The sequence below is a fragment of the Bufo bufo genome, chromosome 2, assembly GCF_905171765.1.
Source record: "Bufo bufo chromosome 2, aBufBuf1.1, whole genome shotgun sequence".
Lineage (NCBI taxonomy): Eukaryota > Metazoa > Chordata > Amphibia > Anura > Bufonidae > Bufo > Bufo bufo.
The window spans coordinates 97,382,164-97,404,127 of record NC_053390.1 but is presented as its reverse complement, the minus strand read 5'-3'; the positions used below and the strand labels follow the sequence as shown (position 1 = coordinate 97,404,127).

The following is a 21,964-nucleotide window of genomic DNA, read 5'->3' as shown; positions in this document are numbered from 1 at the left end:
GTCTGGAATATAAATGTCTAAAAATTTTTACGCATTTGGATTCCGTGAGGGGTAGGGTGACTTCATGTGAGATTTTATTTTTTGACACAAGTTAGTGGAATATGAGACTTTGTAAGAAAAAAATTATAATTTCCGCTAACTTGGGCCAAAAAAATGTCTGAATGGAGATCACAGGGGGGTGATCAATGACAGGGGGGTGATCAATGACAGGGGGGTGATCAGGGAGTCTATATGGGGTGATCACCCCCCTGTCATTGATCACCCCCCTATAAGGCTCCATTCAGATGTCCGTATGTGTTTTGCGGATCCGATCCATGTATCCGTGGATCCGTAAAAATCATACGGACATCTGAATGCAGCCTGACAGGGGGGGTGATCAATGACAGGGGGGGTGATCAATGACAGGGGGGGTGATCAGGGAGTCTATATGGGGTGATCACCCCCCCTGGAAGGCTCCAGGGAGACGCCTGTATGTGTTTTGCGGATCCGATCCATCTATCAGTGGATCCGTAAAAATCATGCGGACATCTGAATGGAGCTTTACAGGGGGGTGATCAATGACAGGGGGTAATCAATGACAGGGGGGTGATCAGGGAGTCTATATGGGGTGATCAGGGGTGATCAAGGGTGAATAAGGGGTTAATAAGTGACAGGGGGGGGGGGGGTGTAGTGTAGTGGTGCTTGGTGCAACATATTACTGAGCTACCTGTGTCCTCTGGTGGTCGATCCAAACAAAAGGGACCACCAGAGGACCAGGTAGCAGGTATATTAGACGCTGTTATCAAAACAGCGTCTAATATACCTGTTAGGGGTTAAAAAAATCACATCTCCAGCCTGCCCGCGAACAATCGCCGCTGGCAGGCTGGAGATCCACTCGCTTACCTTCCGTTCCTGTGAGCGCGCGCGCCTGTGTGCGCGCGTTCACAGGAAATCTCGGCTCACGCGAGATGACGCCAATCGGCGTTAGTGTGACCTGGGAGAGCCGCCGCAATGACGCCTTTCGCCGTTAGCGTGGCGGCAAGTGGTTAAAGAGGTTATCCGACTCTTTGTAATTGATGAGCTATCCTCTGGATAGGCCATCAGCATGCGATCAGTGACGGTACGACACCTGGGACCTCCAACGATCAGCTCTTTGAGAAGGCCCGGGTGCTCCTGTGAGCGTCATGGCCTTTTCATTGCTTACCCTAGGCCAGTGACGTCACGAACATCAGTCACACGGCCCAATTCAAGTGAATGGGGCTGAGCTGCGCCTAGGCCAATTGACCGGTGAACACAATGTCAGTGGCCAAGTGTAAACAGCAAGAAGGCTGCAGCTCTCACAGGAGTGCCGATGCCTTCTGAAACAAGCGACCAGATACTGATGACCTATGCAGAGGATAGTTACAAAGAGTCAGATAACCCTTTTACAGAAGGAATAAAAAATGGAGATGGTTACATTTGCATTATTATGTAAGATCACACACTGAAAAGTACTTACCCTCTTTTGCTTCCTTGGCTATTTCAATTTCTTTTGCTTCGTCTTCCCTTTTCTTTTTTGCTGTGTTTAGTTCTCGTTTTAGCTGACGTACTTCTTTACGTAATTCTTCACTGAAGGCATGAATACAGAATAAAACAATCAAGAAAACTTGCCAACAAAACACAAATAAGGAAGCTAATAAAAAAAACTAAGAAACACAATCCACAAACTGTGAGAAAATGTTTCTTATTAGTTCTTAAAAAGAATAACTGGTGGGGAGAATTTATCATGAGGGTAATATTTGAAGTCAGTTATCCTTGAGTCTCCATTGCCAGACTTTGCACCAAATTTATCAAACGGCACACGTTGTATGTTAAATTTGACGCAACTTCAACCCTAAGGGCCAGCTCACACAGTTTTTTAGTGCTGATTTTGGAGCATTTCGGTCTCAAAATCAGCTTCAAATCTGCTCCAAAAAGGTCTCAAAACAGCCTCCCATTCATTTCAATAGGAAGCAGCACTTGTTTCTTTTGTACAAACATGTAAAAAAAAAAAAAAGCTTGTTAAAAAGAAGCAGCATGCCCTATCTTGGGGGCAGAATCAGCACTGAATCTCCCATTGAAATAAATAGGAAGCAGAAAAAAACTGCTCCATTAAAGTCCATGCGTTTTTTGTGCGTTTTCTGCATATTTTTTGGCGCAGATCTGTTTCAAAATACTCAAGCTGAAAATTTAGCTTTGTATTGAAGCGAACACTTATTTTCGCGCTGAAAGACATTTTTATTCTGCGCTGATTTTTTTAAGCATGCATTTCAAAATCCGACATAACTAGAGTAGCATTTCTAGACTTTCCTACTCCAGCGGCTTTAGGACTTTTTGATGTGTCTTTTTACAAATCTGGAGTAAAGTTCAATAACAGAGCTAACTATGCCCAATTTTTTGACCCACTTTCCAAAACTAGAGCGACTAGTGTAAAAATGCAAAAATTTGGCAAAAAAGTGAACTCAAGACAGAATTCTGGAGTGTAGAGTATGATAAATAACCCCCTGGGCAACTCTAGCCAAACCATATAATTCGGCTTTTACTTAAAGGGGTTGTCTCACTTCAGCAAATAGAATTTATTATGCAGAGAAAGTTAATACAAGGCACTTACTAATGTATTGTAATTGTCCATATTGCTTTCTTCGCTTACTGCATTTTTCCATCACATTATACACTGCAGTGCTTGCACACTAAAGAAAAAAGCACCAGCCTATGTGAGCTACCACAGTCTCGGCCACCACTTTTTCCCATAGTGGGCAAACATGACCACTGCTGCTGGATTGCAGGGTGGTCGTAACCGTGGAAACAAGCAGCATATAATGTGATGGAAAAATGAATCCAGCCAGCAAAGGAGGCAATATGGACAATCACAATACATCAGTAAGTGCCTTGTATTAACCTTCTCTACATAATAAATGACACTTGCTGAAGTGAGACATCCCCTTTCAAAGGTTTGTGAATTACTTTGAACCACTGTTTTCAATTTTCCTATTTTTTAAATTTCCTGTTGTATATACAACGCCAATATATTCTATACAGACATTGTCATCATTCACATCAATCCGTTTCTAATGTCCCTTTCTCAAAAACACACCAGGACCAATAGCAAATGTAGTCCCATATTCTATCGCTGTCTATTGCAACTGAATACTTGGAACCTTCTGTAAAAATTTAAGAGGGGATAGGAATGCCTAAATCCCAATAAATACAAAATGAACAGGTCATCAAAACTGTATCGGTTGTTACCCAGGGTGAGTCATCAAGAAGCCCCCCTAAAAAAAAATATATATATAAAATCCTGTCTTGCACTTTGGGTATAAATAATGAAAAGCCAAACATTTCTCAGGATATCCACTAGGTGCACTTCCAGGAAAGATTTTAGAATCCTATGCCATTTCTAAGAACTTTTAAAACAAGAAACGCTCTGGAAGTGAGAGATCTAAATATTGTACTTTGCTACTGTTATTACAGAAGAAACAAAGGTTCATTTAACGATTGCTGTAAAAGTAAAATGAAAACATCCTGCAGCTGTCACAGGGCATAAAAAAGTACACACACTTAAAACAGCGCTTCAATATAACGAATAAAATCCCTCAGCATGTTTTCCATACATCCCAGAGAGATTTAGGGAAAGTCAGACTTCTCACTTTAAGATTATAGCACCTCTCAATCCAGCTTCAACCCTGCTACCCGACTAAGCCACCTCTCCTCTCAGTCCTCTGCTCTCTGCTAGTCCCTTCACTGAATACCCTTTGAACATCGATGAACACTTCGAAGGGGGTTTCCATGGGAACAGCTTAATGTTAAAGCGGTTTTCCAGGCTCCAAACATTGATGACCTATCCTCAGGATAGGTCTTTAATATCTGATTGATGAGGGACCGACACTCTGCTCCCCCACCGATCAGCTGTTCTCTGTAGCTTCTGGACTGGAACTAGAACTCTGAATGAAGGAAGCACAGCACCGTTCAAAGTGTCGTGGCCGTGCCAGGTTACTACAGCTCAGCTCCCGCTGGAGTGAATGGTAGCGGAGCTACAGCAACCCAGCATAACCAGTATGATTCAACTGAGCTGTGCCTCCTGTTCCTTTCACAGTGCTAGTTTGGGGTGCCAGGAGACCAACCAATTGGATATTAATGACCTATCCTGAGGTCATCAGTGTCAGGGAGACACCTTTAAAAAGGAGGCAGAGTGAGTTAAAAATAACAATCATTAACTCACTGATAACCCCCCATTGCCCTGGTCTCTGTTACTCTCTTCTTCCTGGTCCCAGGCAGTACACAAGAAAAATGGCTTGGAATGCCAGTGTCTTGACCCTGGGATCAGTAAAGAACAACAGAGGTCAGAGCAGCAGCGGGGGATTGGTAAGGTAAGTAATGATTGTTATTTTAAACCTATATTTAAAAAAAATATTCCACTGAAAACCCTTTTAAAGGCTATGGACAATTTTGGGGAAAATGTATTTTATAATTGGATTTTACCTATTTTGGGCTAAAACATTTTTTTATTGGTCTTTATGAAAAATGTTATTGGTTCTTTTCCTCTCCATCTTTCAGTTTCACTGTATCTGCTTCTCCTTTTCTGTGAATCCATCAGCGAGCTGCTCTGATGGCTTGATCTGTAGCCCTTATCCTTACTTTCCTAACAGCTCATAAACAGTCATTTAAGCTTAATTATGATCACACTTTAACTTAGCTTATATATTTAACATCAGTATGTAATAGGTGGGGTCCGACAACTGGGACCCCCACTGATTAGCTTAGCAACACAGCTCAGTCCCATTCACTTCAATGTAACAGATAAACATGATGTCACATGGCTTAGGAAAAGCTGGAGAAGACCCCCACCGATCAGATACTGATGACCTAACCAGAGGAGTGTTTATGAGCTGTTAGGGAACTACACTGCTCAAAAAAATAAAGGGAACACTTAAACAACACAATGTAACTCCTAAGTCAATCACACTTCTGTGAAATCAAACTGTCCACTTAGGAAGCAACACTGAGTGACAATCAATTTCATGTGCTGTTGTGCAAATGGGATAGACAACAGGTGGAAATTATAGGCAATTAGCAAGACATCCCCAATAAAGGAGTGGTTCTGCAGGTGGTGAGCACAGACCACTTCTCAGTTCCTATGCTTCCTGGCTGATGTTTCGGTCACTTTTGAATGCTGGCGGTGCTTTCACTCTAGTGGTAGCATGAGACGGAGTCTACAACCCACACAAGTGTCTCAGGTAGTGCAGCTTATCCAGGATGACACATCAATGCGAGCTGTGGCAAGAAGGTTTGCTGTGTCTGTCAGCGTAGTGTCCAGAGCTTGGAGGCGCTACCAGGAGACAGGCCTGTACATCAGGAGACGTGGAGGAGGCCGTAGGAGGGCAATAACCCAGCAGCAGGACCGCTACCTCCGCCTTTGTGCAAAGAGGAACAGGAGGAGCACTGCCAGAGCCCTGCAAAATGACCTCCAGCAGGCCACAAATGTGAATGTGTCTGCTCAAACGGTCCGAAACAGACTCCATGAGGGTGACATGAGGGCCCGACGTCCACAGGTGGGGGTTGTGCTTACAGCCCAACACCGTGCAGGACGTTTGGCATTTGCCAGAGAACACCAAGATTGGCAAATTCGCCACTGGCGCCCTGTGCTCTTCACAGATGATAGCAGGTTCACAGTGAGCACATGTGACAGACGTGACAGTCTGGAGACGCCGTAGAGAACGTTCTGCTGCCTGCAACATCCTCCAGCATAACCGGTTTGGCATTGGGTCAGTAATGGTGTGGGTGGCATTTCTTTGGAGGGCCGCACAGCCCTCCATGTGCTCGCCAGAGGTAGCCTGACTGCCATTAGGTACCGAGATGAGATCCTCAGACCCCTTGTGAGACCATATGCTGGTGCGGTTGGCCCTGGGTTCCTCCTAATGTAAGACAATGCTAGACCTCATGTGGCTGGAGTGTGTCAGCAGTTCCTGCAAGACGAAGGCATTGATGCTATGGACTGGCCCGCCCGTTCCCCAGACCTGAATCCAATTGAGCACATCTGGGACATCATGTCTCGCTCTATCCACCAACGTCACGCTGCACCACAGACTGTCCAGGAGTTGGCAGATGCTTTAGTCCAGGTCTGGGAGGAGATCCCTCAGGAGACCGTCCGCCACCTCATCAGGAGCATGCACAGGCGTTGTAGGGAGGTCATACAGGCACGTGGAGGCCACACACACACTACTGAGTCTAATTTTGACTTGTTTTAAGGACATTACATCAAAGTTGGATCAGCCTGTAGTGTGTTTTCCCACTTTAATTTTGAGTGTGACTCCAAATCCAGACCTCCATGGGTTGAAAAATTTGATTTCCATTTTTTATTTTTTGTGTAATTTTGTTGTCAGCACATTCAACTATGTAAAGAACAAAGTATTTCAGAAGAATATTTAATTAACTCAGATCTAGGATGTGTTATTTTTGTGTTCCCTTTATTTTTTTGAGCAGTGTATATATAAAGGCTACAGATTGAGCCATCAGAGCAGCTCTCTGATGGATTCACTGAAAAAGATAAGTGACAGTCTGCAGACATCTGAAGGTGAATGCCGTACAGGAAAAACAGTTGAAAATTTTTAATAAGAATCAAATGATTTTAGCTCAAACTATGTTGAATGCAATAATAAAACAACCGCCCACAAAGGTGTTCATAGCCTTTAAATAACCTGCTTTCACCCGCCCTCACCAAACCGGTACTGATCATCTCCAGGATTTCTCTTCTGCATCCACCATAATCTGGAACTTTGAGTGAATGTCACAGCAGTGGTTTCGGAACTTCCCATACAATTCCAATGTGTCAAAATGTTATGTGGCTGCAACAGTGCGGCTAACATCCTGGTTGTGAAAGGGGCACGGGCCCCTACATAACAATGAGAGTCCAACATGCCACATATCCACTGATTACACTATTAAGACAGTTCATGAAAGTAAAAATAAGACCAGCTTTCGGATAATGTCACGGTGGGGAGTGGGGGAAACCACCCACCGTACAATGAGGGGAAAATAAGGTAGCAGCTAGTCCTGAAAACAGGGAAAAGGGAGCTGGAAACCAACTTAGCATCCCTAAATCCTATCTCTGACCTCCTGACTGTATGAGCCGCCCTCGATGGTAGGGGGGCTCATACTCTCAAACCTGGGCCCTACTGCCCTAACGGTCCCTGCAATATGGCGTCAGAAGGTGGAGACAACCGATTCCTCCACGACATGGAGGAACTGGAGTCTCCAACAGGCCTAGCAACAAAGGGGAAGAAAGCAGCCAACAGTGGACGACACGACAGGTAAGTGTCCAGAGGCAGAAAACACCACTGCCAACAGGACCAACATGGACACCTACCTGACACAGCTGCAACAGGAACTCGAGCCGTCCACGCCACTACCACTGGATCCTGGTAATGCGCATAGGCCCAAACACACACACCAGGCAGGACCTAGCACGAATACCAAACACAGAATACAGTAGTAACAGCCTGAACCACGGCGGCACCAGGCAGCGCTGCTTGTAGTTCCCCCTCCGGGGAACTCCAGGGACCCCCTTCCGGAGGTAGGACATACAAAGGATATGTCTGGCATCCATGCTGACCTGAAACACCAAACAGGCCAGACATGAAACACCAAACCAGACATAACAACAACCCCAAACATAAACCCACACCAAAACATACGAGTGAGGTAGGGTAACAGAAACAGACACAAAGGGGTGAGATAAAAAGACATCAGGTGACATCGATGTCAAACTAGGATGGCCCTCATACAGCATCCAAGAAAGGAGCAAGCTCCTTCTCTTACAAAGGAAGACATAACAATGGTCTCACAGTATATGAAGAGACGTGAGACCACACCCAGCTCACCCTTACACACCTCCTAACCCCGTGCATACCAGAAAGGGAAGTAAGAAAGCCTTAAAAGGGAAGTGCACAAGCATGCTTAAACAACACGTTGCCACTGGCAACCAGCGTGCGTGGCAAAAGTGTCACGGCAAACTACCACCAAGCAATGACAGATAACCCCTCTGGGATTCTACTCAAAATTAGATGAAGAAATAAAAACACAAATATAATATCTGACAAGGATCCACGGTTCTTCATAAGCCAAAATATAATGCATCTGTAAAAAAATTCAAAAAAAAGTGCACCATCACGCTTGTGAGCCACGCGCCAAGACACATTCAGCTGACTGTGCATACATGCTCATCCATAGGATTTACTTTATCTCTGCGCTGTCATTTCCATGGGTTAGATTTTGCTCGGTCACACAGGACAGGTAAGCTGCTGAGAATGGGCACATTTCCCAGTACATTTGAGGCATCCCACATTGAAACAATAGAGCTCTGTTACTCAGCATCTGCTAGTCAGCACATTTCTACAAGTCATTACACTCAGTTTGGACACATTTTTTCAGACTGTGCTGAGCTGCAACTTAAAGGGAACCTGTAATCACAAAATGCAGTGCAATCTGCAGATTATAGAGCAGGAGGAGCTGAGCAGATTGATAGATATATAGTTTTAGGGAAAAGATTCAATAAAACTTTTAATTTACATATTTAAGTCTCTGCTCTTTTTGAGCTCAAAATAGCCTTTCAACTATTGGAGGGAAAAAAAGAAAACAACCACCAAGATGGCGCCAAACCTAACAATGACTGAAAGAGAGATTATAGTACCATTGGTCGGAATAGTATGCAAATAAATAAAGTATATGGCCTTTGTAGTGGAGATCTTATGCTGAAAATCAAATCAAAAGGAAACAGGAATTACAATAAAATCATAAATTGACTTACTTCACTGAGGAGGAGGTCAATGGGATAAGCTCAAGACACCCAAGGACGCTGCCTCCCCCGCCAGGAGAGTTTTTTGCTTGTTTCACTCGGGAGGTAGTACAGAGTTATTTGTATGTGTGACCTCTTGGTTTCACTGGGTGGACACTGTTTTCCACTCTTACCATTTGGCCATCCCTGGTCTATTTTTTCTAATTGTTTGTAGTATAGTAAAAAGAAAACAAGGCAGTATCCAATACTTCTGGTGATTTTATTTTCTAAAAATCAGGTGGGCTCAATGCGTTTCGGGGGTTATTCAATATATACCCCCTTCTTTAGGAGGAGTAAAAGTAAGTGTACAGACAACAGAATGGAGTCAGTCATAGTGGTTTGACTTACCAGTAGGCCTTATATACTTGAGTTTAACAGAACCATGTGCTGGAGTGGAGGTGGGGAGGGGCGTCACTTCCTATGTTCAGACCGGAAATGTGCGTTCCAAGGTGAAACGCATATCATAGACACTAATATCAACTTAAAAAGGTTGGTATTTTTAATCCATTGGGATAATCAAATCCCTAATCCTCTTAGGGGTACAAGGGATCAAAGGGGAGAGGGGAGTGGAGGCATCCTAATATTTGTATTAAGCGGGATGGCAGAGGACTTCCGGTCCCACTCGTGGTGGAACGCAAATGAATCCCAAACTTCTGGTTTGATGTTGGAGCGTTTGCGGCTACAACTAGGAGTGGTCACGTTATGGGACACGTGTTGGTGTCTTTCTTTAGATTACGGATTGCAAATAGCGGAATTGTTGAAGGTTATGCTTGTTAAGGGGGGGGAAGCAAATATATTAAAAATTGATTGTTGAGGGGGGGGGGAAAGAGATTGGAGAGGGGGGGAAAAAAATCCCTAATCTCTTTTTTTCTCTTAATCAATTTTTTATATATTTTCTCCCACCCCCCTTAACAAGCTTACCCTTCACCAATTCCGCTATTATTTGCAATCCCTAATCTAAAGAATGAGACACCAACACGTGTCCCATCACGTGACCGCTCCTAGTTGTAGCCGAAAGCGCTCCAACATCAAACCGGAAGTTTGGGATTAATTTGCGTTCCACCGATGCGTTCCACCATGAGCGGGAACAAAAGTGCTCTTCCGTCCCGCTTAATACAAATATTAGGATGCCTCCACCTCCCCCCTCCCCTTTGATCCCTTGTACCCCTAAGAGGACTAGGGATTCGATTCTCCCAACGGAATGAAAATACCAACATTTTTTAAGTGGATATTAGTGTCTATGATATGCGTTCCACCTTGGAACGCACATTTCCGGTCTAAACATAGGAAGTGACGCCCCTCCCCACCTCCACTCCAGCACATGGTCCTGTTAAACTCAAGTACCATATATAAGGCCTACTGGTAAGTCAAACCACTATGACTCCATTCTGTTGTCTGTAGACTTACTTTTACTGCTCCTGAAGAAGGGGGTATATATTGAATAACCCCCGAGACGCGTTGAGATATGATTTTTAGAAAAGAAAAAGAAAAATCACCAGAAGTATTGGATACTGCAGTGTTTTCTTCCTACTATACTACAAACGGTCCTGGCGGGGGAGGTAGCATCCTTGGGTGTCTTGAGCTTATCCCATTGACCTCCTCCTCAGTGAAGTAAGTCAATTTATGATTTTATTTAAATTCCTGTTTACATTATTTATTTGCATGCTATTCCGAACGATGGTACTATAACCTCTCTTCCAGTCATTACGTTAGGTTTGGCGCCATCTTGGTGGTTGTTTTTTTCATTTTTCCCTCCTTCATTTACACATGCAGTAGTTTTTTCTACTCGTTCAGCCACCTCAGGCAGCCTGCCTTTACTTTTGATCCTTCAGTACCGTATTTTTCGCCCTATAAGACGCACCGGCCCATAAGACGCACATAGGTTTTAGAGGAGGACAATAAAAAAATTATATTTTTTCATTAGACCTCAGGTCATACCACCAGTCAGACCCCAATGTTATTCAGACCTCAGATGACAGCCCCAATCAGACCCCCAATGTTAATAAGACCCCAATAAGACCTCAGATTAGACTCCCAATCAGACCTCAGCTCAGACCCCAATGTGAATGACCCTAATCAGACCTCAGATAAGAGCCCCATGCCTCTCATCAGCCACCATTGCCATATTTAACCCCCCATGGCCATATTTCAGCCCCCATGGCCATATTTCAGCCTCCATAGCGATATTTCAGCCCCCATGCCTCTCATCAGTCACAGAACACAAAACAAACAAAAAAAAACACTTACCTCTCCTGCTCCCGGACACAGACGCCGCTCCTCTCCTCCAGTGCGATCCTCTTCCTCCTGCTGTGCTGTGAACTGGCGCGCACAGCGTGAGCTCACAGAGCGCCCTCACGCTGTGCGCAGCCACTGCACAGCAGACAGCCAGGAAGGTCCTCCGGTACTAATGAGCGCTTCCATAATGGAGGAGCTCATTAGTATTCACCCCATAAGACGCAGGGACATTTTTCCCCCACTTTGGGGGGGGGGGGGTGGGGGGGATCTGTCTTATGACACGAAAAATACAGTAATTCTTTTACTTTTTTCTCCCCTCCCTGTCCCCCTTTGGCACCCTGCTTTTTGTCTCAAGACCCTCTCTTTGGGATCCCAAGGAAGGTTCTTCTGACCAACACTTTTTTCATCAAATTGTTTTTTCTCTTTGTCTCTTTCAACTATTATCAGTGATTGATAGCATTCTCTGTCTGCAAAAAATATGGATGCTGTCCGTGTTTTTTTTTTTGTGACCCATTGTAACAATGCGGATAAGAATATGACAAGTTCTATCTTTTTTGCGGGGCTGCGGAACAAAAAAATACGGATGCAGACAGCGCATGGAGTGGTGTCCGCATTTATTTGGGCCCTATTGGAACGAATCCGATCTGCCAAAAATGCGAATGTGATGCGGAGCAAATACACAGTCATGTGAATGAGGCCCAAGTGGACCTGTCACCACGAAATGTATTGCAATCTGCAGGCACCATGTTATACAGAAGGAGCTGAGCAGATAGATTTATAGTTTACTAGGAAAAGATGTAATCATGAACCTAGCGATATACCCCCATTGTCTGAGATGGGAAAACCCCCTTTAAGGCCAATCCCTCACACAACCATCAGTGACTGTCAACCATCTCTGTATACACTTATACAAGGAATGCTATCATTCACTGATAATCCAGCCATTGGGTACAACTGAGCTCAGAATATAAAGACCAGGATGATGTCCTGATTAAGATCTTCGACAGACACTATATGAACATCCCTCACAGGCAGAAAAATAGTCATGCAAAAACCAGCAGGGGTTGTCTTAAGACTTAAACTTATGCTCTATCCAAAGGATAGGGGAGAAGTGTCTGATAGGTAGTGGTACAATCTCCGAGACCCCCACCAAGCACAAAAACTGGAGTCCCCCATATGAATACAGTGGCGGTTGAACATGCAAGCTGCCTCTCCATTTTTCCTATAGGACTGCCAGAGACAGATGATCACTGTGCTTGGCTATCTCTGGCGGTCCACCTCGCCTGGATGTGTACAAGCCTGGGACTGGAAGCATCGCTGAGAGGAGACTCTGTGCAGAAACCAAGCAGCAGGTGAATGGATATTTTTGTTTCTGTATGGTGTAGTACTGGCCAAATGTAAAAAGTTGTCTAAAGCTGGAATAACTATTTTACAGCCCAAAACAGGTGGGTATTTAAAAGGTACCCCTCAAGCCAGGAAAAAATAAAATAAAAATCAGAGTAAGGCCTTATGAAAACAATCATGTTTTTCAGTACACAAACTGTGGATCGACTAAACACGAATCCCAGCTGTGTGTGTCCCGCAGTACTGTAGAAATGCCTATTCTTGTTCACAATATGGACAAGAATAGGACGTTCAATCTGCAGAACGGACATACGGATGCGGACAGTACAAAGTGTATTGTCTGCATCTTTTGCGCCCCAAAGAAATGAATAGGTTCGCATCTGATCCGCAATAAATGCAGATCGGATTCGGAAAAAAAATGGTCGTGTGCATGAGGGCTAACTGGAGAAAGAACAGAACACTTACATGGTGACCTCCTTTTCAACTGTAGATCCATGGAGTTCCAGGCTCTTCTTCTGCCATCCAAGATGGCTGCACCACAAGAACAGCTCTGTTCTTGGGTTGACCAGCACTGATCACGTGAGCAGTGTTGGCCAATCCGAGGGCACCGGGTAGTGTATTGTTCTACTCAATGCACAGTATCTATCTGGTTCTGAGAAGTAGTGCGGCCACCTTGGATGATAGAAGAGGAGCCTGGAAATGCAGGGGTCTGCAGATGAATATTATGTCACCAGGTAAGTCTTCTGTTTGCTCCCCAGAAAATGTCATTATTTTTTTCTTGAACCGAAGGGTCACTTTAAGGGGCGAACAATTATTCAGTACAGAATCTTCAAATAAGAAAAAAAAGAATCTATCCATACAGTTACAGTGTTCAAGAACGGACATTCACTTTAAGGGAACTTATTAAAAACCAAGGTTTACTTCTGTTCATGCGATTGTAATTATCTTTAACCTCTCTCTTTTCAGGCATTTTGTTCCAGTCCTCTAGTCAATGCATGCCAAACCAAGTGTAAAATCATGCCAAGGCAAGTGAATAGGCGCTACTTTCACACCTATTGACCTGCTATACTGTGCTGCATGCACATGTCTTGGCATGGCTGACAGTCACCCGACTATATAAATCTCTTTTACATAAACCAGTAGCTACAACAGAATATACAGTAACATATACCATCGGACTCTATCCTAATTTCACTATAACGGACAGTAAATCTGTTTTCCACATAAAAATGGTCTGATAGGATATCTAAATACAACGCGTGCCTCCAAAAATCTCTCCAGCACTAGTAAAGAAACGTGCAAATTTATATTTTACACATAATATCACACTTTTTTTTCTTCGACTGCAGACCAATGATTTGGTAGGTTCTTGGCCAGAAATATGGCTACGGAAATCAGTGTCAGCTTCAAGCCTTCTACAGGCCAGACTGGAAACACCGGAGAAGAAATGAGGTGTCCTGTGATCGTTACACACATACGATCTCGAGTGAAAAATTTCTTGTGAATAATGCAGACACGTACTGTATTGTTAACAATCCAAATCATTTTGTGGCTGTGGTTACATCAACAATACCAAAAACACACGTGGGACAATGCAAATGTACAGTATTTGCCATGAAATAAAACAATTTTCCATTGGCAAGAACACTTGTGTTGTGGGAAGGCCCTTTACGCGGGACGAGAATTGAAAAGATCACCACTAACAAGCGTTCACAGTAACGCTCGTTTGCAATGTTCTGGCGGTGTAAATGTACCACTAATTACCTGATGAAAAACCGAAGCGCTCTTCCATCGGGTAGTTGGATCGTTAGTGCAGCACAAACATCCTTGTTTTCCAGTGGCAGATCGTGCTGTGCAAACCCGATCCGCTGCCGGGAACTAACCAGTCTGTATGGGGAAGAGCGATTGCTCCTACTCATACTCTGGAGGAGATCCCGGCATGTAAATGCACTGGTCTCCTCCGCAAGAGATCAGCAGATTGTCGGGAAGGAAAATCTGCTTGTACATCGCTCAGTGTAAAAAGACCTTTAGTATATGGCCCCTTTGCTGGTCAGTGTCGGCTTTCTCGGCTCATTGTTATGTTGGCCACATTTTTACACCAGCTTTACCTTTAAAAAAACCAACATGCACCTAAAAAGACAATATAGCGTCTGTAGTCCGGAGATCACACTCCCTGTGTGAGCATGATCCTCGGTTCTGGACACTGCTCGTCTTGCAGGAGCGCACGGCATTATACTGATTTATAACACTGTGTGTCTCTGCATGACTTTATTTCTCCAGGATCACAGTGACATAGAGCTGTCAGTATGATTCTGTAGCATTAAGGTCATGCAGAGACACACAGCATTATAAATCAGTATAATGCCGTGCGCTCCTACAAGACGGACAGTGCCCAGAATGGAGGATCACGCTCACACAGGGAGAGCCCTAAGGCTGTACAATCCTGGACTCCTAGAAATCATACCTGAAACTATAGCCACATACGAGATCTGATATCCACTTGGGTACTTATTATACAGAAATTTATATAAAGTCATAAACCACATTGAATTACTAATGATCTTATTTAAATTGTTACGGTGAATATGGATCTGAATAGAGAATCAATTTAAAGAGGACCAGTCACCTCTCCAGACACACTTGTATCAGTAATTAACACCATGCCCGATGAAATAACAATTCTGGGGCATCTTTCATACAACTCTAGGTGTTATCGCTACTAGAACTTATCAATAAATGTGCAACTAGGTATTGCCAGTTGGGGGTGCGTCCCTGCACAGTCTGACATTAGCAGCACTGATTGGACAGAGTGAGACTGTTCCTGAAAACAGTCCGGAGTGGTGATAGGTCCTCCTAAAAACATCCTGCATAAGCGCTGTCAATCACAGCAAAGGGGCAGGAAAGGGGGCGTGGTTACCGTGACTTAGAGAGGAGGCCGCTGCCTCCGTGACTTCAAGCCTGACTAGAAAAGCAGGGGATTAAAGATTGTTTTTACAGCTTCTGCTTAACTACCTGCAGGAAGAAAAGGATCATTACAAACATGCTGCTGGCTGCTCTAAGGTACTGTTGCCAGCTTGGGATGTTTTTAGGAGGTGACAGGTTCCCTTTAAATGAAAGAGGACCTTTCATGGTTTTGTATAAATTGAGATAAATACCTTTACTTTCAGGGTACCCCCCGCTGATGCTGCCACCCTGCCAGATATTTTAAAATATCGCTCCTGTGCCCTCCGCAGTTTTCGCACTCAGTATGCTAATACTGAGCATCAGTAAAGGGAGGAGAAGACGCCAGGGTTTCTCAATGGGCGTCTCCTTCTCCCTGGCTGTGACGCTCTCCACAAGTAAAGGTATTTATCTCAATTAATACAAAACCATGAAAGGTCCTCTTTAACTGCGGAATCATAAAGTGACCTTTTGTTCAAATCAAGTTTTAAAGGGGTTGTTTACCACTGCAGGCCTTTACTTCAGACCCCCCAGCATGGCTGGACCCCTGGTGAAAATCGTACTTACCCGATTCCCAGTGCTAGGTTCTTGTTCCATCGCTCCACTTCGGGCATTGCAGGTCTCTGATCTCCCCGCTTCAAAATTTGGTTTGGCGTTGATCATGCTAATGACTGGCAGCTAATGACTGGCAGCAGGGGTGACATGTCACCCAGGTGTTATGTTACTGGGTCACGTGATGCACGTCACCTCCCTTGGCCAGTCATTGGCTGCAACAGCCATGTGACCAACGTCAAACTGGATATTAAAGCAAAGAGACCCAAAATCTGTGGCACCCGAAATAGGGGTTCTGAATCAGGTAAGTATGATTCCCTCCACGGGTTCAGCCACAATGAGTGGGAAAGGGGGGGTCTGCAGTGGACCACTGAGGAAGAGGCCAGGAAAAGACCCCGAAACGCGTCTGGTTGTTCTAAGACCCGCACATCAGCTGATTCACAAATCTTTATCCCTCATCTTTGTGGAGCCCTTGACTATAGAAGTTCGATTTTTACCTGGCATAGAAGGAACGTCTCGATTCAAATATTCGGTCCTGATAATTGTGAGATTCCACCTGAATACTCTCCACGGTTGGAGACAGTTCGGAAGGTAACTGGAGATCGTGAATACAAGGGACCGCAGAATCACTCGAGCCGTTCCAGCTGACAATCTGCAACCAGATACCGCCATATTCGACGTTGCCAGCCACGTGGGACGCCACTGTGTGCGCAAGTCGTACGGCAATTGAACTATACCATATTAGGAGGTGTAATCACAGCATCTCAGTCAGCGAATATATGCCGAACTTTCTATAATATCGAACTGAGACCAATACGTGACTTTGTTTAGATAGTCATTCCGAATATTCACTGGCCACTTTAATCGGCGAAAGTTTATCAAACTTTTCATTACTAATTTATCGATACTATATAATCGAATGGGTAATATTACATGCCATAGAAGATAAGAACATCATTCCTATCTAATATTGACGTTACATTATGTTATATATATTTGAATGAGGATTTTATCACCTCAGCCACTATTTTAGATTTAATGTATTGGAGGTAATGATATATATTGGTTAGATTTTACTATTATTGTTTTTTAATTATTATATATTTTAAGTTTTCATATCTGCATTTTGTGTAATAATAAATTATTCAATTGTTACCACTGCCCACATTTGTACGTTTCTCTGTGCGGTCCAGGTGGTGAGTGCTCAGCCTTTCTAGCTATTTGTATTGAATTATTCTCATGACTGGGCGAGTCATTAGGCTTAGCAGCACCCAACCCACAGCTATAGACCGAGTGAGCCACCATATTTTTGTATTTATACTCTATTAGAAATTGAGAGATAATGGCTATACATCTAGCTGTAAGAACAGCAACATGACGGTTCAGTGTGAAACTGAAAGGAAGGTACTCTGCAAATAGGCTGAAACTGAACTCTGTAGGACAAAAACTGTTGAAAATCTTTAATAAAGACCAACTAAAAAAAAAAAAAAGTTTTTTTTTAGCCCAAAATAAGAGAAATGCAAAAATAAAATAAAAATGTCCCCGATAGTGTTCATAGCCTTTAAGTATTATTCTCCATCCCTAAGGCCTGAGGTGCTTATCCAGCCAACGAAGATAGTAAGCTTATGGACTTCTAGCACTAGGTCTGATGCATGAAAATGTACTTCTAGGCAATAATTACTATGCCTTTTTACCAAATTGACGCGCTAGGTCTGTCTGCACAAATTTTTAGTAATGCAAATTGTAAAATACAAAGCATCGCACATCACTAAAATTACGAGAACTTTCATCTTTTCAGAAGTCACTTTGTAATTACAAAATTCCAGAACTTGATACAGAAGACAATGCAGCCTGGAATATCTTAACTTGCTTATAAAAATGTGCTCAAGTATTTCTGGGGTTTATGAAATTCATTTCTTTTTATGTACCATATGTGTAGACATACCAAGCAAAACCTTAGGTCACTTGAGGATAACAATTCAAAAGGAATGCGCAAGTTATCATAGTATTTTCATGATCCTGATGCTATGAATTCTTTGATAGCATACATCCTGACAATACCAGACAATAATTATGGCATGGCATGGTTACACTTGAACTTCACAGATGGTTTTCTTAAACTAATTTTAATTTTTTATGTATTGTGAAGCAAACAACAAATAGGACAAAATAACAGAAAAAGTCAATGTGCATAACTATTCACCCCCCTAAAGTCAATACTTTGTAGAGCCACCTTTTGCGGCAATCACAGCTCCAAGTCGCTTTGGATAAGTCTCTATCAGCTTGCCACATCTTACCACTGGGATTTTTGCCCATTCCTCCTTGCAAAACTGCTCCAGCTCCTTAAAGTTGGATGGTTTGCACTTGTGAACAGCAATCTTTAAGTCTGACCACAGATTTTCTTTTGGATTGAGATCTGGGCTTTGACTAGACCATTCCAACACATTTACATGTTTCCCCTTAAACCACTCAAGTGTTGCTTTAGCAGTGTGTTTGGGGTCATTGTCCTGCTGGAAGGTGAACCTCTGTCCTAGCCTCAAATCACGCACAGAGTGGTACAGGTTTTGCATTTAGCACCATCCATCTTTCTCTCAACTCTGATCAGTTTCACAGTCCCGGCTGCTGAAAAACATCCCCACAGCATGATGCTGCCACCACCATGTGTCAGTGTGGGGATGGTGTTCTTTAGGTGATGTGATGTGTTGGGTTTGCTCCAGACATAGCGTTTTCTTTGATGGCCGAAAAGTTCAATTTTAGTCTCATCAGACCAGAGCACCTTCCTCTATACATTTTGGGAGTCTCCCACATGCTTCTTTGCAAACTCACAACGTGCCTTTTTGTTTTTAGCTGAAAGTAATGGCTTTCTTCTGGCCACTCTGCCAAAAAGCCCAACTCTATGGAGCATACGGCTTATTGTCGTCCTATGTACAGTTACTCCAGTCTCACCTTAGGTCTATGTGCTGCCTCTTTAATAAATGCCCTCCTTGCCTGGTCTGTGAGCTTTGGTGGGCGGCCATCTCTTAGCAGGTTTGCTGTTGTGCCATGTTATTTCCATTTGGTTATGATAGATTTGATGGTGCTCCTGGGGATCATCAAAGATTTAGATTTTTTTTTTTTTTATAACCTAACCCTGACTTGTTCTTCTCAACAACATTGTCCCTTACTTGTTTGGAGAGTTCCTTGGTCTTCATGGCAGTGTTTGGTTAGTGATGCCTCTTGCTTAGGTGTTGCAGCCTCTGGGGCCTTTCAAAAAAGGTGTGTATATGTAATGACAGATCATGTGACACTTAGATTGTACACAGGTGACATTATTTAACTAATTATGAGACTTCTGAAGGCATTTGGCTGCACCAGAGCTTTTTATGGGCTTCCTAACAAAGGAAGTGAATACATACGCACATGCCAATTTTCTGTTTTCTAGTTCTAAACAATAATTTTATTTATATATTTTTCTCATTTCACTTCACCAACTTAGACTATTGTGTTCTGATCCATCACATAAAATTCAGATTAACAAAACATTGAACTTAAAGGGGTTGTCCGGGTTCAGAGCTGAACCCGGACATCCCTCCATTTCACCCAGGCAGCCCCCCTGACTTGAGCATCGGAGCAGTTCATGCTCCGATGCTCTCCTTTGCCCTGCTCTAAATCGTGCAGGGTGGATCTGGCAAGGGAGCGCATCGGAGCACGAGATGCTCCGATGCTAGCCTAAGGGGGGGATGCCTATGTGAAAATAAGGGTGTAATGTACCAAAATACAAAAAAAGTCAATGGGGGTGAATACTTTTGCAAGGCACTGTAAATATATAAATAGGCCATTATTCCAAATAGCAAAAGTATATGAACATGTGTTTTTTCAAGGCCACATAGTAAATGCAAAAAAAAAAAGCTATTTTCATTCAGTTTAGCTAAAAAAAAAAAAAAAGCCAAAATGTCCAAATTTCACCCAGATGAATAACTTAGGGCAACATAAAAAAAAAAAAAAAAAAAAAAAAAAAAATAAGTCACATGGAATGTGTTTCTAATGTTTTAGAACTGTACAACGTCTAGAACCAGGAATAGAAAAATAGGCCTCCAAAATCTATAATGCGCTCCAGCCATTTCAGGTCTTGCCCAGTGAGTAGGTATATTGCACAAATAACATCCAATATTTTGTCTTAATATTTTTGGAGAAAGGAAAAAAATAAAAAATCCATAATTTTTACAGCTATTTCTTCTATAATATATATATATATATATATATATATATATATTTTAAAGAGCATTCGTCAGCAGATTTGTACCTATGAAACTGGCTGATCTGTTGCATTGCACTTGGGAGCTGAAGGCTTGTTGGTCCCATGTTCATATATGCCCGCATTGCTGAGAATAATGAACTTTTCATATATGTAAAAGAGCCTCTAGGAGCAAAGCTGGAATTGCTGTTATACCTAGAGGCTCTGATCTCTCTTTAACTGTGCAACCTCTGCACTTTGATCGACAGAGCCAGGTGTGATGACGTTTACGCTGCCTGGCTTTGTCAAAGTGTAGGTCGTGAGTTGCAGAGAGCGCAGAGCCTCTACTTGTAATTACAACTCCCCTGTAGCTCCTAGAGGCTCATTTGCATATAGTAAAACTTCCTTTTTCTCAGCAATGCGGGCACATATGAACATGGAACCAACACAAATACCTTCAGTTTCCAAGTGCACATACTACAGGTCAGCCAGTGTCATAGGTACAAATCTACTGACAGAAGCCCTTTAACTCCTTTCCTGCCGATTTTCTGTTTTTGCGTATTCATTTTTAGCCGTTTGCTTTCATGGAGCCATAACTTTTTTATTTTTCCGTTCATATAGCTGAAAAGAGGGTTTGTTTTTTGCAGGACAAGTTTCACTTTCTAATGGCACCATTTAATATTGCATAGAATTTAGTGGGATGCTGGAAAAAAAACCCCATAAAACAGTGACAATAAAATAAATCAATTCCGTCACAGTTTTATAGGTTTTGTTTTTACGGCGTTCACAAGGTGCTCTTCATTTGCCAGGTCAGTACGATTAGAGTGATACCTTGCATTTAAAAAAAATCTATTTCTAATTTTCATCGCCATATTCTGACGGCCATAACTTTGTTATAGTTATGTCTACGAAGATGTGTGAGGGCTCATTTTTTGCAGGACAATCTGTAGCTTTTGTTAATACAATTTTAGGGTGTGTATGATCACTTTTTATAATTTTATTTGTAGGGTTGCCCCGGGTATCGAATTATCGATACCCAATCGATACTTTTGTACCGATATCGATTCGATACCTGGATTTGCCTTTTACCGATACTAGGCTGCGGTACTGCGCAGTCTAGTATCAGAGAACATGGCACTTGCTGCTCTCAGCGCGCGCCATGTTCTCCTCAGCAGCACAGTGGAGAAGGAGTCTCTCCCTCCCTTTCCCCCCACTGTGCCGCTGCTGCCACCAATGACAGGAGAGAGGGGAGGAGGAGGGGAGGGGCTGTGGCCACTGCGCCACCAATGACTATAACTAACCCATTAATACAAATACAGGTTGCGGGTGCCGGCGGCAGAATAACATACCCGACCTTTATGCGAACAGCGGCAATTAACCCCTCAGGCGCCGCACCTGAGGGGTTAAAAATAGGATAGGACTGTTCTATTATGGGCTGGACGTTCCATAAAACCTGGAATGTACGCAGCTTTTTTTTGTGTTTTATTTTTTCCGCGTGGTATGAAATGGTATAGAGTATCACAATACTTTTTTATGGTACCTAAATCAAATCAAAATTTTGGTATCGTGGCAGCCCTAATTTTTTGTGGATGTAAACTGATGAAAAAAATTGAGAATCTGCCATTTTTTCCATTAAGCCCTTCACCGTATGAGATCTTTAAAACATTTTAATAGTATAGATGTTTTTACATGCAGTGATGCCCATGATGTCAATTTTTTTTTATTGTTGAAGTATTTTGATTTTGGGGAAAGGGGGGGGGGGGGTAATTTGAATTTTTATTTATTTATTTTTTGAAACTTTTTTCTTACTTTTTTTTTAAGTCCCCAAATGGACCACAACATGCAATCTATTG

General features: G+C 43.0%; 1 protein-coding gene across 1 annotated transcript in view; it reads right to left on the bottom strand.

Annotated features, from left to right (window-relative positions):
* Positions 1-21,964, bottom strand: part of CWC27 (CWC27 spliceosome associated cyclophilin) — a 285,436-nt gene that overhangs the window by 145,859 nt on the left and 117,613 nt on the right. The window contains exon 11 of the mRNA XM_040421330.1: positions 1,478-1,587. Within this exon, the coding sequence (XP_040277264.1) occupies positions 1,478-1,587 (110 nt within the window). The remainder of the gene's footprint in view (positions 1-1,477; positions 1,588-21,964) is intronic.